Source organism: Dipodomys spectabilis, unplaced genomic scaffold (assembly GCF_019054845.1).
Source record: "Dipodomys spectabilis isolate Male_0828 unplaced genomic scaffold, ASM1905484v1 ptg000318l, whole genome shotgun sequence".
In the NCBI taxonomy this organism is placed as follows: domain Eukaryota; kingdom Metazoa; phylum Chordata; class Mammalia; order Rodentia; family Heteromyidae; genus Dipodomys; species Dipodomys spectabilis.
The window spans coordinates 2,056,810-2,083,505 of record NW_024870995.1 but is presented as its reverse complement, the minus strand read 5'-3'; the positions used below and the strand labels follow the sequence as shown (position 1 = coordinate 2,083,505).

Below are 26,696 nucleotides of genomic sequence, written 5' to 3'. Positions count from 1 at the left end.
CTCTACCGCTTGGGCCGCAGCTCCATTTCAGACTATTTCCAGTGACTAACTGAACAGTCTCACAGACTTTCCTGCCCAGGCTGGCTTTGAACTGCCATCTTGAGCTTCTGAGTCACTAGGATCATGAGTGTGAGCCGCCGGCACTTGGCTGGGACGAGTACTTTTGGCCAATGGTGCAGCTGTGGTTTCGCTCAGGTCACAGGGTCACTGCGTGAGCAGACAGGCCGCGCCCGCCCGCCCTCCCTCCCAGGGACGCAGCACGCAGGCAGCACGCAGGCAGCACGCAGGCACGCAGGCAGCACGCAGGCAGCACGCAGGCACGCAGGCAGCACGCAGGCACGCAGGCGGCACGCAGGCAGCACGCAGGCGGCACGCAGGCAGCACGCAGGCGGCACGCAGGCGGCACGCAGGCACGCAGGCAGCACGCAGGCAGCACGCAGACACGCAGGCAGCACGCAGACACGCAGGGTTCGTTGGGACGTCTGTATTTCAGGCACGGGATCTTCGGTTTTTCTTGTACCGTTTTCCACAAGTATAAAAGCGACGAGCTCCTGAGCATCGTGTCTGCGGGCTGCCCTGCCTCTCTCCAGAGGCGTCCCAGGGGGCGGTCCCGCCAGCACCGGGTCCCCACGCCCCAGGCTCTTCTCTGCTCCTGCCGTCCTCTGTCACTCCACGCCCTCAACGTTGGCCTGTGCGCTGTGCCCAGGGTGCTGCTGGCACGCGGGCTCAGGCCCCAGGAGCCCAGAACAGAGATGGGGACTCGCACGCCCGCGCGCGGCGGGCGTCCCTCAAGCTCCCGAGGCGTGCGGGCTGCGGTGAGCGTGGCTCCGCTCTAGCTCCCGGGCCGCTCTCCGGGCCCTGTGGGCCCGTGTGGGCCGGCCGGCGACACAGTCAGGGCGCAGGAGCCCAGGCGCAGGCCCTGCAGGGCGGCGGCGGCCCGCTGGGCGGCGGCTGCATGCGGGTACTGCAGCAGGGCCCTGCGCTGCTCACCCTGCCAGACCAGCCGCTGGGGCGCCGCCCCGAGCTCCCGCAGCGCCTGCTTCAGGTCCCTCACGCGGGCGCCGGGAGGCAGGTTCCCCACGCACACGGTGGCAGCCGGGGGGCTGTCCTCCTCCCGCGGGGGGCCGCAGGCCGCTCCCAGAGCACCTGTGCCCGGCTGCGGCACATCGTGGGGTCTTCCAGCACTGCTCCGCGGGGCCGGGTGCTTGCTGCGGGGTCCCGGCAGGGGCTGGGCCTCAGCCCGAATGGAGACTTCCTTCCCCGCGCGCCTCTCTCGGTCCCGGAGGCTTCTAAGTACTGGGATTTTCCCCAGCATCTCACTGGTGATCTGAAAGAGCAAAACGCCCAGCTGTTCTCAAAGGGCCAGGGCCAGGCAGCGGCCACCCCGGCTCAGGGAGGCCCCACCTGGAGGCAGCCACGAATGGCCTTCTGTTTTCTGGTACACACAGCCTCCTTGACTTGGGAGCTGCGGAGGCCAGTCCTGGCTCTGGGACTGCTGCTCACACGGGGGTCCTGCTCCCAATGACTTCTTCTGGGGTGGGTGCGTGAGTCAGCTAATGTGGGGGTCGAGTCCTGGAGAGACTGGGTGGAGCCCACATCCTGTGCGGGGCAGTGCCGGGCAGGGTCCTCCCACTGACCAACAGCCACCCTGTTTTGTGACAGTGGCGATGACAGGGGGCACCAGCAAGGCCCAGGCTGAGTGCTTCACACACAGCGGGGCACCAGGTGCGAGGAACAAGGCTGAGGGCGGCCGTGGGTGGAGGAGGCGGGGCAGGACGAGACCCCGCACACACTGGCGACCTGGTCCCTCTTGCTAAAGCACGCATGTGGGCCCAGTGGTGGGTCAGGGATGCTGTCTTGCTGTCTGAGGTGGACTGTCGGGGGGGGGGGGGGGGGGGGGGGGGGGGGAGAGGCTGATCTCATAGGCCCCACGGAGCCAGGCAAACAGCTGGCATTTCTGCCATCTGGAGTGGAGACCTCACCCGGCCACTCCACAGTGTCTGCCAGGTGCGCCAAGCTCCTGGCTGCACGGAGGCGGCCAGGCCACAGAGGACGCTGGGAGGAGCCGCTGGAGAGGACCCACCTTGGACCAGGTGATTCCCCCTGGCTTCGGGCGCACACAGCCCGTGGCGATGACCCGGGTGGGGGTGAGGATGTAATCCACGGAGAGGTCGTGGTCCTCAAGCAGGGACTCGGGGATGTCTGTGACCTGTGCAAACCCAAGTGGGTAACAGGACTGCAGGTGCTGGAGCCATGGCCACCCCACGGCCCCGCGGGACCGCAAGGCCGGCGGGAGGAGCCCCCACGCCCGCTCCGCCCAGGCTCCGCGGCCACCCCAGCACGCCCCACTGGGGAGACCCCCCTCCCGCCCCTCCCGCTCCGAGTGCTGGCCACACCCTGCTGCAAGCACCTGGCAGTCGTGGACCACAGTGACCACCGGCGTGTCCTCGCACACGGCACCCATCGACACCATCATGGCGTACTCAAGATCGGCATAGCCTTCGCCCTTCCCAATCCTCCAGCCTAAGAGACCACGCCAGCCTCAGAGACGCTGCTGAGGGGTGGGACGCGGCCTTCCCAGTCCCCAGCCCCACGGCGGCCCCTGAGCACGGACTTGTGGGGGCTCAGCACTGGGAAAGCGCGAATGCCAGCTGTGCAGGGGTTGAAACATTTAAACATCATGGGAGAACCCAGCTCGCCTCATCGCAAACTGCGGCAAGTCGGGCCCAGCCCCACTTAACTGCTTCCGGACTGTCATGGTGTGTTGGGGGAAGGGGGCTGGGGCCTCAGCTGGGCACAGCTCAGGGCCCGGCGGCAGCAGGAGACTCGTGCGGGCCTCACCTTTCTCGGAGACGGCCACAGAGCCCACCACAAGGAGGTCCACGCGGACGCTGGAGTCTAAGCCGATGGGGACGCTGAAGTCCCGCACACCCTGCGGAGGGAGGCACCGAGCTCAAGGTCCCCTGTGGGTCCTTCTCTTCCCTCCAACCTGAGGTCACACCAGGGACACACAGCCAGCACACAGGTTCTGGAAGCCTTGTGTGGCCAGAAGGAAGTGGTGACAGTCACAGCACGTGAGTTTCCTGGTATTTAGGCCACTTCCCGCCAGGCAGCGGGGCAGGTGAGGGCAGACCCGGCTCAGCCAGGGCTCCGCAGCTGGAAGGGCCCAAGCTTCGGGCTCTGCTCCTCACCGCCTCGCTTAGACAAGGGCCGGCACTACAGGACGGACGCCCTGGAGGCTGCGCGCACAGTGGGGACACGCCACACACATCCACACACATCCGGTGTCTACCCAGCGGCCTCCCCTCTAAATATCAGCCAGGCTGTCCACCTGCCTCAACGTCAGACACCAGCACGCACGCCGCGAGGAGGCCGTCTCCATGGGCGTGGCCCTGTGCCGTTGGGGGGCGCAAGTCACCCTTGCGGGGCCCAGAGTCCACATTCCTTCTGGAGTCAGCACGTGGCGTCGGGCTGAGGCCCGGCTGTGGAACTCCAGAGCTCAGAGCCCCAGGCACACACCACGAGCCTCATGTCCTCCCGAAGTGCCCCATGTTCCACACCCACGAGCCCCCTCTCCTCCTGTCTCTGGGACCCCGGAGGGAGCAGGTGCCTGCTGGTTTCCAGAGGTTTGCATCTGGGAGCCATGGCCACAGCTAAGATTTTCATCCCAGCTTTCCTTCTCTCACACTGGTTGAGCAGGTCACTTTCCTGGGTTGGAGTGCAGAGTAAAACTTGGGCTTCACAACTGCCAGGCAAGTGCTCTGCTACAGAATTACATCCCCAACCATTGAAACAAGGTCTCTCTTAAGCCTCTCTTGGACAGCCTCAATTTCTTCATCTCCTGTCTCCGCCTCCGGAATGCTGGGATTGTAGGCAGGCACCACCACACCTGGCCTCTTCTACTTCACTCCTATTCTATATTTTTTATACCTCATCATGTATGTTTTCATAAGCCACAGCAAGTTGTATTTTCAAGGTAAGACAAGAGTATGAGTACGTAATAAATTACTCATTCTTTATACCTTAGACTCGATGGAAATTTCCTAAAAAGGAGTATCGTAAATTACCTTATTTTTCATTCTCAGTAGATTAGGAATCAAATGACCCGAGTTTAAGAATTCTTTAAAAAGTCACCAGGTTTTATTTAACTATAAAATACACAGATTCTATGATCACACACAAGAGATTTACCAGATGGTGATACCTTCCCGTCTAACACATGTAACAGCCTGCAATCACTTAGAAGTGGGGAGGAAATCGCCCTCTGCAGGAGAGGACCACGGTGGCCACAGGGAGAGCAGGGTGCTGACGCTGGAGGGCACCCGGGTAAACTGCTTCCACTAACGGGGAATTGCAGTTTGCTTGGGGCAAATGATTGAGTTTCAGGAGCAGAGTTTGTCCACCTGGCTGCCAGGTATGTTAATGGCGGGGGGGGGGGGGGGTGCTTGTAGCACTTACCTGAGAGGTGGCACATTTCCTCAGCACGGCTGTAGTGGTCCCAGGAGGTGGTGTGATCTTATTAAACAATCCCGTCCTCAGTCGTGGCGTAGGGACCAGCAATGTTTTTCCGCTCTTTGAAGAAACAGATAATAAATTTCAAGATTCAACTTTTACACAGCACTTTCTTGTATATACTTCTGCCATTTGGGAAAGGGAAGCAGCTGACTGTTCTCTGAACACCTGACCCAGCACACAGCACACAGAGGCCTGGTTGAGGGGGGGCGGGGAGGTATCCCCTGTCCCCACGTGGGGACGGGAACGGAGGCGCCCGTGGGGAAATGCTCTCACACAGGGGACCACACAGGACACAACTCCTGACTGCCCTCGGGGGAGCAGGAGAAGGACAAGGACAAGAGGCAGGCCCCCTTGGAGCCCCCGCCGAGTCTCATGAGGCTGAACCACGGGTCAGCCATGTCTCTCACAGGGGTGAACGGAGCGGGGAGCCTGTGAGGCCCCAGCGCCGAGTGCCGCAGCCCCCCCCCCCCCTCAGCTGGAGAGAACACAGCCACAGTTGCAAGGGGCTGGCTTGCACGAAAGCCCTGGCCATCGTCAGCAGAGGGGCCTGCCTCTGCCAAACATCAGCCATCGTAGTCACTTCATGGGCGCGTCTGAACCTCGCTCCTTTTACAACTCTGCATTTAAGTTATATGCCCATTCTGGTTTCATAGCTGCTAAAGAACTGAGCGTATCACACATTATGCTTAATTATAATAAATTAGTAATATTAAAATAGTTCTTCCTAAAACATATTTAATTTTTTTTTGCCCGTACTGGGGCTTGAATTCAGTGCCTACACACATGCTACGCTTGCTTTGCTCATGGCTGGTGCTCTACGGCTTGAGCCTCCTGCCTGGATTTTTACTGGTTAATTACAGATGAAGTCTTAAAGACTTTTCTGCCTAGGTTGGCTTCAAACTGAGATCTTCCAGGTCTTAGCCTCCTGATTTATAGACATGAGCCAACAGTGCCTGGACATCTCTAAATGTATTCTAAAGAAAATCCAAGCAATTTTAAGTTGAAAATGGTGCTGGAGCTTAGATTTGGGGGACACAGTTATCAGACTCTCATGAGCCCGTGCACTCAGGCGCTGCCCCATCAGAGGGAGGCGGGAGCGAGGCAGGCACCCTTCCTCATCTGATGGGCATGCCAGCACCGAGAGCCTCTGTGCCAGCACTCGGCAGCCCTCCATCTCTGTGCTGAGACATTCAGAAATGAGATGCTGGTCTGCTCTTGAGACCCGCCACAGGGTATGCCACTCATTTAAGTATAGACTGCTCCCACTTACCAGGCCCGAGCGAGTACCCTGGAGGTCAGGGCAGTGTGGGAAGTGGGGTTACCTGAAGTGCCAGAAGCCGAGCGCCCTCCAGTGGCTTATCGGGGTCCACTTTCACTTCCTGTGCCCTGGCATAGGCGTCCAGGTCTTTGATGCTTTGGCAAGCCAGATAAGACCCCTAGTTAGGCAAACAGACAGAGCTGCACGTACATGGAGGACGAGGAAGCGAATGCTTTTCTGAGGGGCATCAGGGTTCACTTTAATGGTCCTGGCGGTTCTGAAAGGCGGCAGGTGCGGGAAGTGCTCTGCGGCTCGAGAAGCACCCTGTGTAAGGAGACATGCCAGATCATTCTACCCACGGCTGTGGGCTCCTGAGTGTATCACTGAGCGCATGATTGGGCTGCCCTGCTTTTGCTTCTGCAGTTCTGGGGCTTGAACTCAGCATTCACCCACTAGGCAAACTCTCCACCTCTTGGGCCATGCCTCCAGCAGAGCACCCTGTTTACAAGCAATGTCATACAGAGAGGACCAGGGATGTGGGCCGGCTGCTCCTCCGGCTTAGGACCATCAGATGGGCAGGGCAAGCCAGGCCCAAGCAGGACTCAAGGAGGCCTCTATGAAAGAGGACAGAAGGGAGCCAAGTTAGGAACAGCGTTTGCTGAAATAAAACATGCACTCCGGAAAAAGTACAAGTCATGACTGTAGAGTGAGGGTTTTCCACAAAACAGCCACATGGCAGCTGCCTACACAGACACAGCCCTCCCTCCCTGCCCAGGGCCTCCTCATTCCCCACACCTGCACAAAACCAACCACGAGCACAGTGAAACCCATGCAAAGAACAGTCATCGGGAGGCCAGCTCCACTAAAGGGGCGGAGCTTAGTCCACACAGGGAGATGTCCAGTCTACCTGAGCATCGGGAAGCAGGGAGGGCCTTAAGCTATGACAGTGCGCGTGTGTACTCTCTGAAAATACACAGCCCCAAATGACAAACTGATGCTGCTTCAAGGAGATGATCTTTCCTATTCATGCCACAGTAAGTGGACGTCTCTGCTTGTTTTATATTCCAGACAGTGGTATGCTGAGACCCAGACATGGGTCTGTCTGTCCAGAGTGACTCCGTACCTTGAAGTTGGGGATCCTGTGATGGACAGGCCGGGGAAAGTCAGCTAAATTCTGGGACTCCATGTAGTCCCAGATCCGTTCCCGGATGTCCTGCTTGGAGACCCCTGTGGCAAACGAAGGGTTGTGACTTACAAGGGGAAAAAAAGGAATTCCACCATGCATTCGGGACGCAGAAATGACTCCAGCAGGCCCTCCCCAGACCCTCAGCACAGGAACAGACCATAGCCAAGCCTCTCTACAATTGAATATTGGGACCCCATCTTTCCTAACTTAGGAAATGTCCACCAGGCTGGTCTGGACTGGCGGGCCAAGTTTGTCATGCTTTTCTGCACTGCGAGCTGTCCCCCCCTGGGCACAGGCCAAAGCCTGCAGTATCCACTGATGGGCACTTGTTTGACTTCCAACCTGTGGTATGGTATGTGCAGTCTCTCTGGTAAGCCTGTCTGTAGGTCTGGCAGCATGAGGCCTGGGCCAGAATCGTTCAGACAGTGTGCAACAAGCTGCTGGTGGCCAGGCCCAAGGCCTGGGGGGGGGGGGGGGCGTAACAAATACTGGCCCCGGTCCCTGGCTGACAAATCACACCTGCACACTCAGGTGTGCTTCGGCAACGTGCTGCGCCCGGCCTCTGCACCTCTTCTTCCTTCCTCCCCTTAGGTCTGGATGCGGCCTCTACCAGGGAGCTCCTGCTAGGCTCTGACAAGGCCCTTCCTTTGGGAACCCAGAGGATCGTGTTTGGGTTTTCAGCAGAGGAAGATACGTTGGAATCATGATTACGCTGTCATCACCCCATGGCTCTCACAGGCCCGGTGTATTCCCAGCACCGCCGCGGGGCACACGGGGGGGGGGGGGTGCAGGGGCAGAGGGAGAGCGCGGGAGGCTCGGGGGCGCGCGGGGGCAGTGGGGGGTGCGGGACGCGGAGGGAGGGGGGGGTCCCCCGCGGGGCGCGCGGGGGGCGCGCGAGGCGGGGGGGGCGCGCGGGGCACGGGGGCGCGGGGGGCGCGCGAGGCGGGGCGCGGGGGGCACGGGGGGCGGGCACGGGGGGCACGGGGGGGGCGCGGGGGACGGGGCGCGGGGGGCACGGGGGGCACGGGGGGCGCGGGGGGCGCGGGGGACAGGGGGCGCGGGGGGCACGGGGGGGGCGCGGGGGACGGGGCGCGGGGGGCACGGGGGGGGCGCGGGGGGCACGGGGGCGCGGGGGGCACGGGGGGCGCGGGGGACAGGGGGCGCGGGGGGGCGCGCGCGGGGGGCGGGGGCACGGGGGGCGCGCGCGGGGGGCGGGGGGCACAGGGGGCGCGGGGGCGCGCGCGGGGCACGGGGGGCGCGCGCGGGGGGCACAGGGGCGCGCGGGCGCGGGGGGCGCGCGGGGCACGGGGGCGAGGGGGGCGTGCGGCTGCCGCGGCGCCCCCTGGGGTTGGCCAGTGGCTCAGGCGCAGCGTGTCCACGGCAAGTAAGAGGCGGCGCGCTGGCTCCTGGAAAGCTCTGGAAACGCGGGTTGACTTAAGCCCCGCCCCGCCGGTGTGGGTTCGTGTGGGCAGGCGCGGCGCGGGGCCGCCGGAGCCCGCGGGGACCCCGGTCAGGCCGGGCCGCCCCGGCGTCCTGTCCGCGCCGCCGGCCCCGCGCCTGGTTCCCGGGCAGCACGGAGCCCCGCGGCCTCCCGCCCCGAGCCCGGCCGGGCCTGCCGGCCGGTCGCACAAGCCCCCGCGGCCCTGGCGGACCCGTCCTCACCCGCGCGCCCGCCGCGGCCCTCAGCCGCCCGCGACTCCATGGTGACGCGGCCACTGCGCGACGCCGGGGGCGGGGCCTGGCGCGGAGTGACGTCACCCGCCACGCACAACCCCCCCCCCCCCCCGCGCCTGCGCCCTGGCGGGGGCCGGTTGCGCCTGAACAGCCGGGGCGCGCGTGCGCGGGCGGCGAGCCCCGTCACCGTGGGAACGCACCAGGCAGGCCTCGCTCCTGGGATCCCAGCTTCTCAGGAGGCTGCGATCTGAGGATCCGGGCGCAGAACCAGCCTGGCAGGAAGGGCCTGCGGCTCCCGTCTCCAAGGAGTCACCGAAAGGTGAAGTGGCGCTGCGGCTCCGGTGGTAGAGCGCCAGCCTGGAGCAAAAGGAGCTCAGGGACAGCGCCCAGGCCCTGGGTTCAAGTCCCTGGACGGCGCGTGCACACACACACGGACGCACGCGCACACACGCACCCCCACGGCGGTCCCATCACAGGCCGCCAGCCCCCCAGCCCGGCCGGGAGGGGGCCCGCGCCCCAGGGCTGACCGCAGCCTCCCCGGTGGGAAGAGCAGAGCTAAGATGGCACCGGCCAGAGGCCGCGCCCCCCGCCTGGGGACTGTGCCGCCGCACCACGGAGGCTTGGCTTCTATCTCACAGAGGCTGCAGAGGGAAGGGTTCCCAGAGCCCCGGCCTTGCCCGGGAGCCGGCACGGCGGGCCGCCTGTGCACACGCTCCCGCTCCGGGGGAGAGCGCCCTGGGCCCGCCTTGCTCGGCACACTGCCGCTGGGCCTGTGTATGCTGGGCCCGCCTTGCTTGGCAGACACTTTCGGGGGGCCTCGCTGGGGCCATGCGGGGCGCAGGTCTGCAAAGAAGGGGGGCGGGTGGGCGCCCCACCCAGGCCGCAGCGTTTGGTTGCTGGGGCCGGGAGTGTTTGTCACAGCAGCATACACCCGCCTCGAGGGCGGCCTGCCACCGGCCCACCGGTCGGCCCCCTTGGCAGTGACGGGCAGTGGACGCAGGCCGCGCACCCAGCAGCGGTGCTCCCCGACCGTGTCCCAGCCAAGGAAGGCTGTGTTAGACCCCGGCGGAGGACGGCCTGGCCCAAACCGACTGACAAGCCTAGGCGCCGTCTCCACGCGCAGGGCGCGGGCGCCTCGACCCACCAGCCCTGGCCTGCAAGAGCTCGGCTCGGGGGCTGGACTAGGGCGGCAGTCGAGCCATGCCTGGGGTCCATCGGCCCGGAGGAGTGACTTTGGAAAGCCAGGACTCTGCTCTCCCGCCCCCAGGCACCTGGCGAGGCAGGGCTGTGAGGAGGCCGGGCTGCTGGAGGCCGAGTCCAGCCGGGCCGGGGAGGGCGGGCAGAGAGCACTCGCCTGTCCACTTGGCTTCTCTGCCTCAAGGCCGGCCCGGGCAGCATCTGAGGCCTGTCACCGAGGCAGCCGGGGGGGACACGGGTCTCCCCTTATACCCCCCAAAAAACCCAGCCTCCTGATTCGATGTCCACTCGGCCCGAGGTCAGGAGCCGGTGTGATCAACAGCCCAAGAGGCCCGGGTTCGGTGCCGAACGCCTCGGCGACGTTCCCGGGTCCGAGCCGTCTCCGTCCCGCGCGCGCGCCTTCACCGGCGGGGGCCAAGGGACCGTGGGGTGCGCTCACCCTGGGGTGGGGAGACGTTCTCCCCGCCTGCAGCGCCGCGCGCGCCCGCCAGGGGTCAGCGCCTCCATTGCCACCAGCGCCCGCGGGGCTTTTCCCCGCCTCCCGCCTCGCGCAGTTCTGCGGTCAACCTCACGGTGGCGCCAGCAGCCGCAGAGTTGGCGCCGACCCCCAGATGATGGGAGGGCGCGGGGCCGGGGCCGGGGCGGCGCGCGGGACGGGGCGGAGGGGGAGGGGGGCGAGGGACCCCGGACACCCCCAGGCCTTCTCCACCGCTCATTCTTACCCAGGCCCGGGTCTGCTTCCGGCTCATGACCAGGCCTGCAGGAGAACAGCACCCCACGACCCCCTCCCCCAAAAAGATGGGGACCCCGGGGAGCAGGAAAGTCCCGGTGCGGTGCGGGGAGGCCCGGGAGGGGAGCAGCCGCCGCGCTCCGCCGCTCCCGCGGGCCCCTCGCCCCGCCTGTGGGTGTATCTGGCCAGCGAACCCAAGTGCTTTTTTGGGGTGCCACCTGTGTCGGGACCTGGCGGCCGGGGTTCCCTTTTCATACGACTTTGACTGCTTTGCCTTTTGCCCTGTGCGGTGACCAGGCGTTTATAACCTGTGCGTGCGCGCCCGCGTCGCGAAAGCAGCGGGAATGCTCCTCCCGCAAGCCTACCGGCCGGGACGGGGCTCCACGCGTGTTTCCCTTGCGGCGGGGTTCTGAGAGCTCGGGGTGTCGGTCGCCGGCGCGGGGAGCGAGGCGCCTGCTCCGCACCCCGGGAGTGCACCCACACTGGGGCGGTAAAGGACAGACAGCCCCGTGGCGGGGCTGACAAACCGCAAGCCAGGCGCCGGGCCCCAGATTAAAGACCCCCCCCCCCCCGTCGGTAACCCGACCGCACACGCAGAGCGCGGGGAACGGAAGGGACAGCGGCGTCCCGCGTCCTTTTCTACTCTGAATTTACCGAGAGCAAAATGGAGCGCGCCGTCTCCACGGTTCCCCTGCGGAGAGCGAGCGTTTGGGGTGCTCGGCGCCCGCCCGGGCCGCCGAGGCCGCGGGCCCCGAGATGGGACGCGAGTGTCGGCGCGGAGCCGTCCTCCCGCCGGCGCCCGGCGGGTCGTGGAGTGGGCAGAGCGGTGCGGGGCGGCGACGCGAGGTGTGCAGGGGGAGAGCGGGCCGTCCTCGGGGCGGATGGACGAGGAGGGCGCGGCAGGTGGAGGGCGCCGGGCTCCGGCCCGCCTCGATGAAACCCCACGCAGCGAGCGCGAGGCCGTGCGCGGCCGGCCGGGGAAGCGCGGGGGAGCGGGGTGCGCGCTGGGCCCGGCCGGCCGCCCCGTGCGGGTCCCCGGGCGCGCGGGGACGGGTGCTCACTAAGGTTCGTGCGCGGGCAGAGGCTTCTCCGCGCCCCGGGCCCGCGGGCGCCCCGGACACGCGGGCGCGGGGACACCCGGCCGGCCGTCGGGAACCCGCCCCGTCGCCCCTCCGCGGCGCAGCACGTCGCTGCGCTCTCCGGAGCGGCGTGGTGTCGACCTGACCTTCTCCTGTGCGGGGAAGCGTGCGGACACGCGGGCCCCGGGCCGGGGCGCGGGGACGCGGCCGCCCGCGGCCGGGGCAGGCTCCGTCTCCACGTCTCCCCGGAGCGGGCCGCGGGCGGGCGGCGGCGGCGCGGCCGGGTCTTAGAGCCGCCGGGTTGCGGCGCTCCGCGCGCTGATTGGCGCCGGCGCCACACCGCTGCGCGCGGATTGGTCCCGAGTTCTGGGGGGGGCGTGGCCCGGGGAAAGTAAAAACTGGCCCTCGCCGGGACTCTGGAAACTTTCCCCGGTCCCTAAAAGGGCCTCGGCCTCGCGCGCGCTCCGGGCTCGGCGGTGCAGCCGCCGCGGCGCCCGGCTCCCTGCCCGCGGGGCGGCCGCGCTGCCGGGGCTCCCCCTCTCCCCAGCGCGGACCGCGGGGCCGGCCGGGCCCCCCCGCCGCCGTGGCCCGGGGCGCGACGTCCGCGATGCCGACCCGCCCCGTCCGCTGAAGGCCGGCGCTCGCTCCGGGCGCGGGCGGCGGCGCCTCGCTCGCGGCGGGTCCCCGCCGCCTCCCGCAGCCCGCGGCTCCCCGCGCCGGTCCCCCGCGCCCCGCTCGCCGTCCGGGCCGGGCCCCCGCGGCCGCAGCATGCAGGCGCGCTACGCGGCGCCCGACCCCCCCGGCCTGGGCGCCGTGCCCTACCTGGGCGAGCAGAGCTACTACCGTGCGGCGGGCGGCTACGGCGGCGTGGCCGGGCCCGTGGGCGTCTACGCGGGGCACGCGGAGCCGTACGGCGCGGGCGCAGGGCGCGCATACGCGCCCTACCCGCACCCGCCCGCGGCGCCCAAGGACCTGGTGAAGCCGCCGTACAGCTACATCGCGCTCATCACCATGGCGATCCAGCACGCGCCCGAGAAGAAGATCACGCTGAGCGGCATCTACCAGTTCATCATGGAGCGCTTCCCCTTCTACCGCGAGAACCGGCAGGGCTGGCAGAACAGCATCCGCCACAACCTCTCGCTCAACGAGTGCTTCGTCAAGGTGCCGCGCGACGACAAGAAGCCGGGCAAGGGCAGCTACTGGACGCTGGACCCCGACTCCTACAACATGTTCGAGAACGGCAGCTTCCTGCGCCGCCGCCGGCGCTTCAAGAAGAAGGACGCGCCCCGGGGCCGCGGCGAGGAGCCGGCCGCGCGCGCCGCGCCCCGCGAGCCCGCGCCCGCGCCGGTCACGGTGAAGAGCGAGGCGGCCTCGCCCGCGCAGCCGCCCGCGCCGCCGCCGCCGCCCGTGGTCACGCCCAAGGCGGAGGCGCCGAGCCCCGAGCGCGCGCGCCGCGCCAGCCCCTCGGGCAGCGCCGCCTCGGGCAGCCCGGCCGCCGGCTCCCCCGACGGCCCGCTGCCCGAGCCGCAGGCCGCGGCGCCGCCCAACGGGCTGCCCGGCTTCAGCGTGGAGAGCATCATGACGCTGCGCGCGTCGCCGCCGGGCGCGGGGCCGCCGTTGGCGCTGCCCTACGCCGCCGCCGCCGCCGCGCCGCCCGCCGCCTTCGGGCCTCCGTGCGCGCAGGGCCCCGACGCGCCGGGCGCCGGCGGCTACCAGTGCAGCGTGCGCGCCCTGAGCCTGTACTCGGCGCCCGTGTGCGCGGCCCCCGCGCTGGACGAGGCCCTGTCGGACCACGCGGGCGGCCCCGCGTCCCCGCCCGCCGCCGCCCTGCACCTCGCCGCCGCCGGCCAGGAGGCCTCGCTGGCCGCCGCGGGCCACCACCGCCACCCGCACCACGGCCACCGCCACGCGCCCGCGCCGCCGCCGCCGCCGGCCCCGCCGCCGCCCCAGGCCGCCGCCGCCGCCTCCCCGGCCGCCGCCTGGTACCTGAACCACGGCGGCGGGGACCTGAGCCACCTCCCCGGCCACACGTTCGCGGCCCCGCAGCAGACGTTCCCCGGCGTCCGGGAGATGTTCAGCTCCCACCGGCTGGGCGTGGAGGGCTCGGGCCTCGGGGAGGCGCCGGCGGGCAGCGCCGCCTGCCAGCTGCCCTACAGGCCCGCGCCGCCCCTCTACCGCCACGCGGCCTCCTACTCGTACGACTGCACCAAGTACTGAGCGGCCGACGCGGGGCGCAGGACGCAGGACGCCAGCAGGTAACCCGCTGCCCCCGGGCCTGGGGGGGCCCTGCCCGGCCGGCCAGCGCCCCGAGGTGAGGACCGAGTCCCCGCAGCGCTCCCCTCCCGGGGCCCCGCGCCCCGGGGTGGGAGGTTGAGCAGCGGGCCCCTGCGGACTCGCGCGGGCCTCCCGCGCCCCCGCACCGCCGCCTGCGTGGTGATGATTTTCTCTAACCGTGCTGTAAAAAAAAAAAAAAAAAAACAAAAAAAAAACCACCAAAAACAAAGCGTGGATCTGTAAGCAGGCTGTTTTGTTGTTGTTGTTCAGAGCCATTAATATAATATTTAAAGTTGAGTTCACTGGATAACCTTTTTCATCTTGCCCGACCATTTTCGCCAAATTAAAATTTCTAGAGACCTCTCCTCCCTCCGGGAGGAACCGGGAGAGCCCCCGCGTCTTCTCCCAGTTGGAGGTCTTTGATAAAACAAGAAAAATAATTTATTTTTGTTGTTACTGGTGGATAAAGAAGTCAAGTATCTGATACTTTTTATTTACGAAGCGTGACGGTTTGTATAGTAGACGCCACCCCGAGTATTCCTTAAACACAAAACAAAAACTTTAAAAAAATTAACTTCATTCGTGTTTGTCTTTCGTGGTCTTCATTGTTGTATTTACCTTAAAATAAATCCATGCTGGTTTTATGCCCAAGTTTGGACAGTGTGTTTGTCTTCTCACACTTTAAAAGCAAAACCTAAAAAGAAATATCCTCGGGGTGGCATACCCCCTTGTTTCGATTGTTTTGGGGGACACAGGTGGCTGGGGTGGCATTCCCCCGTGTTTGGATTGTTTTGGGGGACACAGGTGGCTGGGGTGGCATTCCCCCGTGTTTGGATTGTTTTTGGGGACACAGGTGCCTGTCCAGGCAGACATCCAGAGACCAGAGATGGATGTGGAGGCACTCTCAATAACCTCTCACCCCGAGATCCGTGTTTTTCTTTTCTCAAGTGCAATCTGAGAAACTGCCCTGGTGGACAAAACTGTCCGAGGGACCCGAGCGGCTCACTAGCTGTAATGAAAGCAATTGTTCAGTACAAAACGCATGTCGATGGCCAAAACAAAGGGGTGATTCTCGTCTTCCTTGTCCAGAGCTCTGGCATCGGCAGAGAAGAAGGGGAAAGGGAAAGGGAACCCATGTGCCAGCTTTCCCTGGATTTCCTGAGCTGCAGACTTCCTAGCCCGTCCTCAAGGTTTCCAGAGCATTCGAGATGGGCCAGGAGATGGAAAGGGGGCTGATGGACCCTCCCGAGTTGATGGCAGTCCCCCCCCCATGAAAAGCAGATTTCCAAAGATCTACCTCTGGATTTGATTTCTAAACCCTTTTCCTCTGACAGTGAACGTAGGTGAAACCCTATTACCCTTCAAAAACCACGGATAATCCAAGACGCGGCTAGTGGTCTAACTCTTGTCAACTTTGCAGTTTGTTAAGTAGTTGGGAAGTTGTTTTTCTCTCGGATTTCTGCATGTCTTTGTAAAATTACGTTTGAGAGCGATACAGTCTGGTGAAGTGCAGCTGGGTGGCTGTGCTGTCTTCTCTGTTTCGCCCGTGGAAATCTCCAGCTCCTGTGCTGGGGCCCCTCTGAGTCCCCTCTGGGGACCTGAGTTGAGCGTCACCAGCTTCTACCACAGCAGGTGAGATGTGCTTTTGTAGAACCAGATGGTTTAGGCCGGGGATGGTGGCTTGGCGTTGGTGGTGGTGCTGGGCACTGAGGAAGGAAAGGAGCCTGGGAGCCATGGAGATTGCTAAGTGACATTTTATTTCCGTGCTGTTTTGAAGTAGAGTCAGGGGGAGTCTGAAGCAAAGTGTGCAAAGCAGTTTCTTCGCAGCCATGTTCCTGGAGGAGGCTGCTGGCTCACACTTCCAGCAAGCACTGTGCTCCTTCCCAGAACTCGCAGGAGCCGGGTGGAGGGTTTGTGTGAGGCAGGCCTGGACTGTTGGTTTGGGAGAGGTGGGAACATGGAGAAAGAAGGTCCACTCAGCGTGGGGATGAGTGGCAGAGCTCCCAGCGGCCCCAGACCCAGGTTTTCATTTTGCAAAGCTCTCTTCAAGCCATGTGTCCCAGGAGAGCTAGTTTGCTCCTTGTCCGGATGCTTCAAAAAGGTCTCCCAGAAAACTCCTTCTGCTCCTAAGATTCGGAAAACCCTGCCTGCCTGAGAGAAAGAGCAAGAGAGAGGAGGGATGGACAGACAACTGGCCTGCAGTAGAGTGCTGGGCCCCTGGCTTTGGGCAAATCGTCACTGTGACAGCTAATGAAGGTTCTCCCCAATTCTGCACAGGCCACGGCAACGCATCCTTCCACAACACCCTGCCAGCATTGGCAACTCGGGGTGTAATGGGGCCTTACCAGACCTGTGGGGGGGGCAGGAGAGCGAACAGCCCGACCCCTAAAACATGCCAGGTGCACGGGGATCCCCTTGAAAGGACTCTACAATCTTTGACCAAGGAGACCAGAATGGCTGCCCAGTGAGTTTCGGAAGCTGGTCCCCGGTGCTGCGTGCCGCTGCTGCTGCTGCCCCGTTCAGAGCTCAGCTCAGAGCTGTCTCAGGGCCCAGGGATGGCCACCTCTCCCCCAGCCACACGCTGAGAACACAGCCAAGAGGCTACAGACTGCCTGCCATGTGGGGCAGGCGGGGCAGGCGGCCTCTGCCCAGCCGGGGCTGCTCTGTGCCTTGTATAATCCCATACCCCCGCTGGTGGGCAAGTCTCTGGCATTCCAGGAAAAGGAGAAAGGAGGTCAGGGAGGGAAGAAGGGACGGAGTGTGTGCTCTGGGCTGCACACTCAGCGCGTAACTATGGCTTGTACAAAGCCAGGTAAGAAATCTACGTGCCTTCTTCCTGACTCAATGAGGAGACACGCTGGGCAGCTGCAAAGACATTTGAAATCAAATGAAAGCAGCCAGGTGCTCGGGCAGAGGGTTTGTGCGGCAGCACCTCTGCCCAGTCCCAGCCGCTTTTGGTGGGTGCACTGTGGTTAGGAATCAGAGCATTTTTATTCCTTTGGTGCCAGAACTGGGGCTCAAACTCAGAGCCTGGATGCTGTCCCTTCCTCTCACCCTCTCCCTCCCCACTCTCTGCTCAAGGCGGGTGCTCTACCACTTGAGAAACAGCTCCACTCCCGCTTTATTTTGCTGGTTCATTGAAGATAAGAGTCTCATGGACTTTTGTGCCTGAGCTGGCTCTAAACTGCAATCCTCAGATCTCAGTCTCTCGGAGTATCGGTGTGAGCCTCTAGTTGCCGGCTTCAGAGTGTAATTTCGATAGGGCTGTTGGGCAGTGAGGAGCCACGTTTGCAGCCTGGAAGGTTGTGGCTAGATTAGCCTCTACGATGGCAGCCTTTTGTTTGGCTCTTGAGTGACACCCCAAGCCCAGAACTTTCAGGAAGAGAGCCGCCCGTGACAGGCAGGCCGGGGAGGCCATCTTGGATTGCCAGGTGCTCCCCACCCCCACCCCGGCCTCTGCTCGGGGACGTGTCCTCGCAGAGGCAGATTCTGCAGTGGCTTGTGTCCTGAAAATTGCTCAAACGTTGGAGTAAAAATTCGGAGAGCAGATTTTAGCTTGAACAAGCCTCTTCCCTTCTCTGGCCATTAAATAAATTTAAAAAAATCTGTGAAGTGACCAGGTGTGGCCAGAGATGCTCGTTGTTCTAGACCTTACAACTGGGGCTCCTGCATTCCCTCCCATACCCCCCCCCCAAACCCCCCAAATCAGAAGTCAGATGGGTGGAGTCCCTCAGGATCCCCCTCACCCCACTGTCGAGTCTGTGCCAGCACCGGAGAGGCTGATGAGTGCCAAGGGAAAGCAGAAAGAAGTTTCCAGCTCACCCCTGAAGAGGAGTCTCTTTCCCACTCCTCACCCATGTCCACACGAGTGGGGGGTGGTGGCTGGCAGCTTCCTGTTACCCCTGTGACTGTGGGGGGAGGGGGGAGGGATCTTTACTGAGGTTTGAACTCAAGACCTGGGTGCTCAGCTTTTTTTTTTTTTTTTTTTTGCTCAAGACTAGCACTCTACCCTTGAGTTACTGAGCTTTTTGCTCGTTTATTGGAGATAAGCATCTCATGGGCTTTCTTGCCCGGACTGGCTTTGAACTATGATCCTCAGATCGTAGTCTCCTGAATAGCTAGGATTACAGGCGTGAGCTACCAGTGCTAGGCTGAAAAGATGTATCTTAATGCCTGGGCAGAGACAAGTCTTGGAGAGGTACTGGGGTCTCTGGGCCTGCGCTGGACTCTTCCGACTGACTGCAGGTCTGGGGTTGGGTAGGTGAGGGTTGGAGGTTCTGTGCCACAGGCAGATCCACCGGGGATGGGGTGGTCCGGGGCCTGGTTCCTGGGTTCCTGGGGGGGGGGGCAGACAGGGTCGGAGCCACTTTGGGCCAGCCCTCCTCCCCGATGCTGTCTCGCAGCACATATTTGAAATGCTTTCCCAAACTTTGCGAAGCAGATTCCCTGCCTGCTTCTTTCTCCCGTGGCCTCCGCTCAGTCAAGGCGTTTGAAATGTTTGCTTTTTTTGACATAGGCATGTAAGAAGGGGGCTTGTGGAGGCTGGCAGCCATCGTCCCCCACCAGGGCCCGCCCCCAGTCTGGGAAGGCTCCGCCCGCCTGTAAATCCTGCCAACAGTTCTTGCTCAACAGGAAAGAAATCAGAGTTTGGTTCTCTGAGAGTGTGTCTCTTCAGGTGCTGTCAGGCTAGGGTGACTGTGTGTTGGGGCTGGAGCTTGTGTGCACCACACAACAGCATCCCTGTAAGAGATGAAACTGGCTAGCGGTGGCTGCTGAGCAGGGCTGTCCCTGAAAGGCCACCTCCTCGGGGCAGCTGTGAGGATGGCTGAGAGACCGTTCTGACCTCACAGCGGTAGCCCTGGGCCTGGCCTTCCTTGCAGGCCTCTGCCCCAGGCATCTTCAGCTGAGGCTCTCTCTGAAACCGGGTCCCTAGTACCCACTGGAGGGGTCAAGGACCAGTGGCAGGTACCTGCGGCTTCTCCCTGTTACTAGAAGCTTTCTGGGCCAGATTATCAGCTGATAAAAGCATCGTGTAAGAGGGTCACAGGAGCCCCACCAGCACAACGCCCGCCCCGTGCGATCGACAGGCTGCCAGCGCTCAGGGGTCCCCAGAGAAGGGGAGCAGGAAGGCTCCCCGGTCTCAATGGACTCCGTGTGCTGCTGGGCTTGGGCAGGGCAGAGGGTGTGCCCTAACTGCCTCTTTTGGAGCCTTTCCGTCATTTCGGGGAACAAGGTGAGCTATAAATAAGTGTGCCCTTTGGAAAGCCCTGCCCAGGCCCGGCTCTCCGGACCTTCGGGGCTGACCCCACCCGGGAGAAACCACAGAGGACCCCGTCCCCAGCTCGGGGGGCCTTCCGCTCTTCCCACAGGGAGGGGAGGGGTTCCTCTGGGTTTGGCGGGGCCCTGGGGGTGGCGCACAGCCCGATCGTCACTGGCTCCGTCGGTGAGGTCTCTTCCCTTCCCTCCTCGGCTGCGCGCGCTCTCGTCCCCGCAGACCCTGGCCACGCCAGGCCCGGTCCCGCGGCCTCCGACTCGCGCTTGGGGCGCGCTGGGCGCGCACTCAGCGCTGCCGTCTGTGCGATGGGTGAACCCCAGAGCCCCCGCGGGGGGGGCACGGCGGCGGTGTCCCCTCCATCCCTCTTCTGTGGGGAAAAGCGCAGTCCAGTCCGCCCGAAACCGCTCAGAGTCGCCGGGGTGAAGTCCCGAGCCGTGCGGTGCGCTCCACACTCCCGCCTTCGCCCCGTGTTGTCGGGCTGCGGGGAGGACGGGGTGCGGGAAGGATGGAGCTGCGGGGAGGAGGGGGGTGAGGGGAGGACACGGGGTGCGGGAGGACGGAGCTGCGGGAAGGACACGGGGTGCGGGAGGATGGAGCTGCGGGGAGGAGGGGGGTGAGGGGAGGAGAGGGGGTGCGGGGAGGACATGGGTGCGGGAGGACGGAGCTGCGGGGAGGAGGGGTGCGGGGAGGACACGGGTGCGGGAAGGACGGAGCTGCGGGGAGGAGGGGGGTGAGGGGAGGACACGGGGTGCGGGAGGACGGAGCTGCGGGGAGGAGGGGTTCGGGGAGGACACGGGTGCGGGAAGGACGGAGCTGCGGGGAGGAGGGGGGTGAGGGGAGGACACGGGGTGCGGGGAGGACGGGGTGCGGGAGGACGGAGCTGCGGGGAGGACAGCGCCGGCCCGTCCCCCCTTGTCGGACTCGGTGTGGCCGCACCTGTCCTCGGCTCCCTAACGCCGCCCCGGGCTTTCCCAGGCCGGGACGGGGCGGGCGCCTGCTCCCCAGTGTCCCGGCCGCCCCGCCCCGCGCCCCGCCCGCCCCGCGCCCCGCCCGTCTCCTCGCCGCCGCGCGGCTTCCGCACGAGGGCGCCGCGGCTTTGGGCCTCGGGCCGCGCACTCCCCGGAAATGCGGGCGACTCCTCCTCCCGGGGTGGGGCGGGAGCCCGCGCCCCACTCCCGGGGTCCCGCGCCCCGGGTCCCGCCGCGCCCCGGCGGCTCCGCCCACCCTCGCGGCCCGGCCCGAGCGGTGTCCGTCCCGCGGGTCCCAGCCGGGCTCCCGCGGGGAGCCGGGGACGGGCTGGCCGGGCGCGCGCAGGGCCGGCGCGCGGACCCCGGGTGGCCTTCTCGGAGGAAGCGCGCTGCGGCCGGGGGCGCGGCGGGGCGCGGGGCGGACACGGAGGCGAACGTCCCGCCCCGGGACCTGGGCGCAGGAGGAGCCCCGGGCCGGGCCGCAACCCGCCCCCCCCATCCCCGGGGCCGGCGGCCCGAACCGGTTTGTAGGCCGGTGGTGACTTCCTCCGTTGGCATTCCGACCTTTCACCGACCGTTTGTTTCGCAGGTCTCGGACCGCCCCGCGCCCCGCGCCCCGCGTTCTGGACTGGGTGCTGCCCCGCCTTCCCTGGGCGCCCACATCCGGGTCCCCGCTCGGTTCCCCGGGGTCTCCCTGGGGCAGCAGCAGGACCCCCCTCCCCACTGCGGCCTGGCCTCAGCCGGCCACTCCGCGCGCGGACCTCGCGCCGCCCAGGGCCTCCTCCGCGGCCCTCGCCGACCGCAGATGCCGCGCAGGGCGCTGGTCACCTGTGTGCCCGCTGTGGGGGGCGCCCACGGAACCCGCGTCCCTGCCGATGTCCACTCGAGGCTTGGTGTGGTCCCGGTGTCCCCCCCTGTTCCCCCCCCCGACGGCGCGGGCGGGCGCGCGGCCTCCCTGCGGTCAGCACGGCCAGCTGCGCGCACTTGGGAGGTTGCCCTCCCTCCCCCTCCCCCTGCTGTAAACAGGAAAGCCGGGAACTTAACGCAGACCAGCGCACGAATGCGCCCGCCGCCCGCGCCCCTTCCCCTCCGCCGGGCCAAGCCCTGGGCTCCGTCCCCCACGTCGTTTTCAAGCCTTCAGTGGACTCCCCACCTTCCCGCAGAGGCCTGGCCTGCCCTGGGACGGGGAAGGGGAATGTCCCGGGGTCGACGGCCGGGGAGAGCGGGCTCCGCTTGCTTCCGGTGACTCAGCATCTTCCTGGAGGCCGGACCCCTTCCCATCAGGACTCCCCTCCCCGGTACTGGACGGGACAGCCACCATCTCCGCCCTCTCCACCGTCTCCACATCTCCACATCTCCACATCACATCCCCACCGTCTCCACATCTCCACCACCTCCACATCTCCACCACCTCCACATCACATCCCCACCGTCTCCACATCTCCACCATCTCCACATCTCCACCATCTCCACATCTCCACCACCTCCACATCACATCCCCACCATCTCCCCATCCCCTTTCGGCCCCCAAAGGAGAAAAGACCCTTCTGCGGGCGGCGGAGGGCCGCAGGGCTCCCACGGGCCGGACCGCGCCCCTCCGCCGGCCCCACCGCGGCCCTCCTCCCGGGGAGGGGGCAGGGCCCGCGAGCGTCCACATCCTGCCTCGGGGCCGCGGCTCCCAGCGCCGAGGGGTGGACGTGATATTTCAAACATCAGATCCGTGCGTTTATATATTGGGTGCCCGGAAATTTTTCCAAATAAACACAGCTTGATTCGACTTGGGTGGGCAGACTTATCAACAGACTAATGCTATAAACAAATGAGGGAATAGCCCCGAAACCGATTGGTGGGCATCGGCGAGCCACGTGGAGGGGAAGCGCGAGGAGTCCTCGGCGCGGGCCCGAGTGGCTGTGGGTGGGCCGCGAGCGGCGGCTGTTTATCGGAGACGGTTTACTTTCCGGCGCGAGGTCAACATATAACAGCAAACGCGCGGCCCTCCTTGCCCGGCTCCGGAGCCATGCGGCGCGCGGGCCGCGGCGCGCGGCGGCGGGCTCCCGGCGAGGGCGCGTGCGGCGCGGCCCGCAGCCCCTGAGCCCCGCGGCGGCCGCGCGCGCGGGGCGCCCCGCTCGCCATGAGCCACCCGTTCGGGCCCCGGCCGGCCGCGCTGGCCGCCGCGCCCCTGCTCTACCTGTACGGCCCCGAGCGGGCCGCGCTGCCCCTGGCCTTCGCCCGCGCCGAGCCCCCGCAGAAGCCGCCCTACAGCTACATCGCGCTCATCGCCATGGCCATCCAGCACGCGCCCGGGCAGAGGGTCACGCTGAGCGGCATCTACCGCTTCATCATGGAGCGCTTCCCCTTCTACCGCGACAACCGGCAGGGCTGGCAGAACAGCATCCGCCACAACCTCTCGCTCAACGACTGCTTCGTCAAGGTGCCGCGCGAGAAGGGCCGGCCGGGCAAGGGCAGCTACTGGACGCTGGACCCGCGCTGCGCCGACATGTTCGAGAACGGCAACTACCGGCGCCGCAAGCGGAGGCCCAGGCCGGGCCGCGCCGAGCCGCAGCCGGAGCCGGGGAGCGCGCGGGGCGCTGGGGCACAGCCCGAGCCCGAGCCGGCCGGCGCCGCGCGGCTCCCCGGGCCCGCGCGCCCCCGGACCCGCCCGGAAGGCCCCCGGAGCCCGACGCCCCTCCTCGGGTCGGACCCGGAGCCCGGCGCGGGGGCTGCGGCTGGGGAGGTCCGCGCGCTGGCGCGTCCCGTGTCCCCTCTGCGCCCCGACTCCCGCAGCTCCCCCAAGAGCTGCGACAAGTCCACGAGCTTCAGCATCGACAGCATCCTGTCCGGGAGGCAGGGCCAGAAGCCGGCCGGCCGGGGTGAGGCCTTGGGGGACGCCAAGCCCGGGTCTGGAGCGCCCCCGGGGGTCACCTCGCTTCTGGCTGCCGGCCCCGGGCTCTGGCCACCATTCAACGCCTCCCTGATGCTCGACCCGCACGTCCAGGGTGGCTTCTACCAGCTGGGGATCCCTTTCCTCTCCTACTTCCCGCTGCCAATCCCTGACGCCACCCTGCTGCCCTTCCAGTGAAGCCCCGGGGGGCCGGGCTCCTTCCTGCCCAGGCCCGGGGCCCACCGGCTGGACGCCAGTGAAGGACGCAGCCTTCCTCCCATGGTCTCTGCTGGGCAGCTATCAAGCTCAGGTGGGCTCCGGCCTCCTCCCAAGCCCACCTCCCCAGCTCCAGGAAGCAGGGTCCTGGCCACACACTCTCCGCAGGCCCCAGCAGGACCCCCGGATCTCAGGCCACCCCGAGGTGTAGCTGCCACCGCCCACAACAGGTCACACTGGGACCCTACAGACCGGATGTGGCCGCCATCGTTTCCACCTGGAGCTGCGGTCTGTGGATGCCCTGTGGGTCAGGCTTGACTTTGGGCCTGGACAGTGGGTGGACACCACAGGATCTGTCCCAATAGTCTGGTCTTGGGGCCGGGGTGGGGGGGTGGTACCCGGTGACCCCGGTCGTTCAGATTCTCCAGCGTAGGTAGGGCCTGGTTAAGGTGGAAGCTTGAGAGCCCCGGAGAGCAGTAAGCTGTTGTTTAAAACGGGCAGAGATGCCCACTATATTTCTGTGGAGACAGTACGATGCCCTTACGCTGTTCTTTGCCCTGACCTTGGCTCTCGGGCCGGCCACTTAGCAGCTTCCAGTAAGGAGTATCTATATCGCACGGCATTTTGTCACATTATGGTAGCGCTTTAATCCCTGTACTCAAAGCATCTGTGACTCAGATGGAGTCCAGCCTTTTCTTCTGAAGGGGATCCCCAGATTTCAGAGGCAGAGGGAAGGGTGAGCAGGAGGGGGGGTGCACCTCAGACAATGTCTGACCTTTTGAGGTCCAGGCTTGGTTTGTACTACGTTCTCTCACATGGTGTGGTGAGGTTGTTGGAAACAAACTGGAAGCAGATAGACATGGGGTAAAGCTAGGCAGAGCAAGCAAGCTCGCTGGCGTTGGCAGTAGGTGCCTGTCACTACTGGGTGGAGTTCTCGCAGACATCCCCGGCTCAGACCTCCATCCGCAGTCTGTACCCACGCTTCGCCTTCCCAGCTCTGCCAGGCCGACGTGAAATAACCCCTTAAGGAGGTGTCTGGAGCTTGGTGCTATGACTCATGCCTGTAATCTACTCTGGAGGCTGAGATCTGAGGATCGTGGTTTGAAGCCAGCCTGGGAAGCCAAGTTTATGAGACTCATCTCCAATTAACCAGCAAAAAGCCAGAAATGGATCTGTGGCTCAAGTGGTAAAGTACTTGCTATGAGCAAGAAAAACTGCCCAGGGACAGCAGACATCTAGGCCTTGAGTTCAAAGCCCAAGGACCAGCATGCACACACACAGTATCTGGAAGTCCAGTGTGTGGCAGCAAGCAAGAAGGATCAGGTTGGGGCTGGGAATGGGAAGGTGGCTCAGTGGTAGAGCGCTTGCCTTGCATGCATGAGGCCCGGGGTTCAATTCCTCAATACCACATAAGCAGAAAAAACCAGAAGTGGTGCTGTGGCTCAAGTGGTAGAGCACTAGCCTTGAGCTGAAGAGCTCAGGGACAGCACCCAGGCCTAGAGTTCAAGCCCCATGATGGACCAAAAAAGAAGAAAGAAAGAAAGAAAGAAAGAAAGAAAGAAAGAAAGAAAGAAAGAAAGAAAGAAAGAAAGAAAAGATCAGGCTAAGGAAACTGATTGTTACAGCTCGGCCCGGCATCCAGCTTTGAGGCAAGCCCTCCCAGGCTGAATTTGGGAGCTCTGGTTCTGAATCTTGATTGTCTGAACCTTTGATTTGATCTGGTGTAGGAAAGGCACAAATTGTCATGACTTCTTGTGGATAGGCTGAGGAGGGGCTTCAAAATAACTTTAAAAAATGGTCCTCAGGACTTGCAGAGAATGGTTGTGAACCAGGGAGAGGGCCAGTGAGTGCTGGGCCCACGTACAAGGAGGGCCCCCAGCTGCAGGCCTGGTCACCACAACACCAGCAGGCAGCACTGGCCTTCTGGAAACACACCCTTACCGCCACACTGAACTGTGTGCTCCTGGCGCGTTGTGGGTTCTGGGATGGGTTCTGTCCCGGCCGGGGAGAGGCCCGGAGAGCTGTAGAATGTCGGAGAAGCCTCCCCCCGCACCCCAACATGGTGAGTCCTGGGCTCCTTGTGGCTAACTTAAAACGTAGCAGAAGGGCTGTCAAGGGATACTTTGTTATCCCAAACTCTCAGCCTCCTGCATATGAGTTGTTTTTTCATTAACCTCTCCATGACTGGTTCAGTGGATTACCGAGGGCATAAACAAACAGTGTCTCGGCAGAGGAGCTCCGCCTGGCCCGGGAGTCAGGGAATGTCAGGGAATGGGGCTTCAGGGGAGACCCTGGGGACACCTCTGGATTTGGGGAGACAGGACGAGAAATTCTGCCAGGTGGGATGTTTAACTTTTCCTTTTTTGTCTTTAATATGCTGCCCTATGTGCTTTTGTTAATTTGTGACAACTGATTTTTTGGGGGGGAAGAATAAAAAAACGTAAAGCGAAAACCTGCTGTTTTGAGAAGATGGCATTGTACGGTAATAATAAATCTTTTAAAAGGTGTTGAAAAGCGCTTATGGGCACAGACAAGTTCGGGAGTCGGTTTGCACTTGGTGAGAGCCTGTCTCCAGGTTTTGAGATGTCGAGAGCAGGGGGTGGGGTGGGCTGTGCGACACCTTCCAGCTCCCCACCGAACACGAAGACAGAATCTGGGTCCTAACCATCCAGCCTCCCTGATTAGAACTGGCTCAAAATGACGCCTCAGCGGGACCCAGGCAGGGTTTCTACTCCGTTAAACCAAGTCTGAATTTAGGGTGAGCCAGGAGCACACTTGGCCTGGGAGGGCCGGCAGCCGCACCCCCAGCTTCCTCCGGACCCCAGGCTCAGTCCCCTCCCCCACCGGTCATGTGGGAACGACAGGAGCCAGCCTCATGATGAGCATGTACATGCATCTGCATGCAGGTGTGTGCGTGTGTGCCGTTACACACGTCTGTCTGCTCTGTGGGCATTCTCAGAAATTCACCCTCCTTGGACATGCGTGGGACTTGGGCCAAGGGCCTAGTCCTTTAGTGCTACCCCAAATATTGATACTATTTGAAAGATTCGGTTTTTCTCTATGGTTTTCAACTGTTTTTCTGTTTAGGCCAGGGATAGAGGAATCTTCAGATATATCAACTTTGAGAACTTGTCTCGCCTGGCTTCGAAGAGTCTCTGGCTCTTGTGGAAGCTAAGGGCGTCCCCGCTCCCTGTGGTACCCTAAGAGTCTCAAACATGAGCAGCTCTGGTTAGTTATTCTCAGATTGAACCATGCCTCTCTGAAATGGAGGCCGCGGTAACCTCCCCGTGTGGCAGGGAGAGGCAGGGGTTGCTGGGGCTGGTTAAGGGATCAGCCGGTGCAGCGACCACAGGGCTGGGAGCCGAGCCCGCCTGCCATAGATCAAGGAACCACGGGTGAGAAAAGCCAGGAACACGGGTCTCGCACACTGCCCGTCTCCATGG

General features: G+C 64.2%; 4 protein-coding genes across 7 annotated transcripts; 3 read left to right on the top strand and 1 right to left on the bottom strand.

Moving 5' to 3' along the window:
• Positions 1-488: 488 nt before the first annotated feature.
• On the bottom strand, positions 489-8,680 carry Mthfsd (methenyltetrahydrofolate synthetase domain containing). 4 transcript variants are annotated; one of them, XM_042702257.1, is made up of 9 exons: positions 8,622-8,680; positions 7,479-7,604; positions 6,897-7,000; positions 5,984-6,097; positions 4,459-4,572; positions 2,842-2,932; positions 2,411-2,523; positions 2,084-2,209; positions 489-1,327 (listed from the first exon to the last, which is right to left on the bottom strand). In XM_042702257.1, exons 1-9 carry the CDS (start codon positions 8,659-8,661, stop codon positions 833-835), a joined length of 1,323 nt encoding a protein of 440 aa, XP_042558191.1. In that variant the 5' UTR covers positions 8,662-8,680; the 3' UTR covers positions 489-832. The 4 variants fall into 4 exon arrangements, with proteins under 4 accessions (XP_042558191.1, XP_042558190.1, XP_042558192.1 ...); XM_042702256.1 differs by lacking the exon at positions 5,984-6,097 and adding an exon at positions 5,838-5,951; XM_042702258.1 differs by lacking the exon at positions 5,984-6,097.
• Positions 8,681-12,407: 3,727 nt separating this feature from the next.
• Foxc2 (forkhead box C2) lies at positions 12,408-14,561 on the top strand. The gene has a single exon (XM_042702273.1). The coding sequence runs from the start codon at positions 12,408-12,410 to the stop codon at positions 13,854-13,856; it is 1,449 nt and encodes a 482-aa protein (XP_042558207.1). The 3' UTR covers positions 13,857-14,561.
• Positions 14,562-20,313: 5,752 nt separating this feature from the next.
• Positions 20,314-22,135, top strand: LOC122127956 (proline-rich protein 2-like). Its single transcript, XM_042702269.1, has 4 exons — positions 20,314-20,679; positions 20,746-21,049; positions 21,690-21,876; positions 21,988-22,135. The coding sequence occupies exons 1-4, from the start codon at positions 20,314-20,316 to the stop codon at positions 22,133-22,135; spliced, it is 1,005 nt and encodes a 334-aa protein (XP_042558203.1).
• Positions 22,136-22,287: 152 nt separating this feature from the next.
• Foxl1 (forkhead box L1) lies at positions 22,288-23,294 on the top strand. Its single transcript, XM_042702293.1, has one exon. The coding sequence runs from the start codon at positions 22,288-22,290 to the stop codon at positions 23,233-23,235; it is 948 nt and encodes a 315-aa protein (XP_042558227.1). The 3' UTR covers positions 23,236-23,294.
• The last annotated feature ends 3,402 nt before the right edge of the window (positions 23,295-26,696 follow it).

Bases quoted from the DNA above. Each gene is read 5' to 3' on its own strand.
- Foxc2 (XM_042702273.1), top strand. From the start codon at position 12,408: ATGCAGGCGCGCTACGCGGCGCCCGACCCCCCCGGCCTGGGCGCCGTG.
- LOC122127956 (XM_042702269.1), top strand. From the start codon at position 20,314: ATGCGGGCGACTCCTCCTCCCGGGGTGGGGCGGGAGCCCGCGCCCCAC. The intron at 20,680-20,745 runs GTTTGTAGGCCG...TTTGTTTCGCAG, and splicing joins GGGGCCGGCGGCCCGAACCG to GTCTCGGACCGCCCCGCGCC. The intron at 21,877-21,987 runs GTGCGTTTATAT...ATGAGGGAATAG, and splicing joins ATATTTCAAACATCAGATCC to CCCCGAAACCGATTGGTGGG.
- Foxl1 (XM_042702293.1), top strand. From the start codon at position 22,288: ATGAGCCACCCGTTCGGGCCCCGGCCGGCCGCGCTGGCCGCCGCGCCC.
- Mthfsd (XM_042702257.1), bottom strand. From the start codon at position 8,661: ATGGAGTCGCGGGCGGCTGAGGGCCGCGGCGGGCGCGCGG. The intron at 6,098-6,896 runs GTACGGAGTCAC...CTCCTTACACAG, and splicing joins ACAGGATCCCCAACTTCAAG to GGTGCTTCTCGAGCCGCAGA. The intron at 2,524-2,841 runs GTGAGGCCCGCA...GTGGTCTCTTAG, and splicing joins TGTGGCCGTCTCCGAGAAAG to GCTGGAGGATTGGGAAGGGC.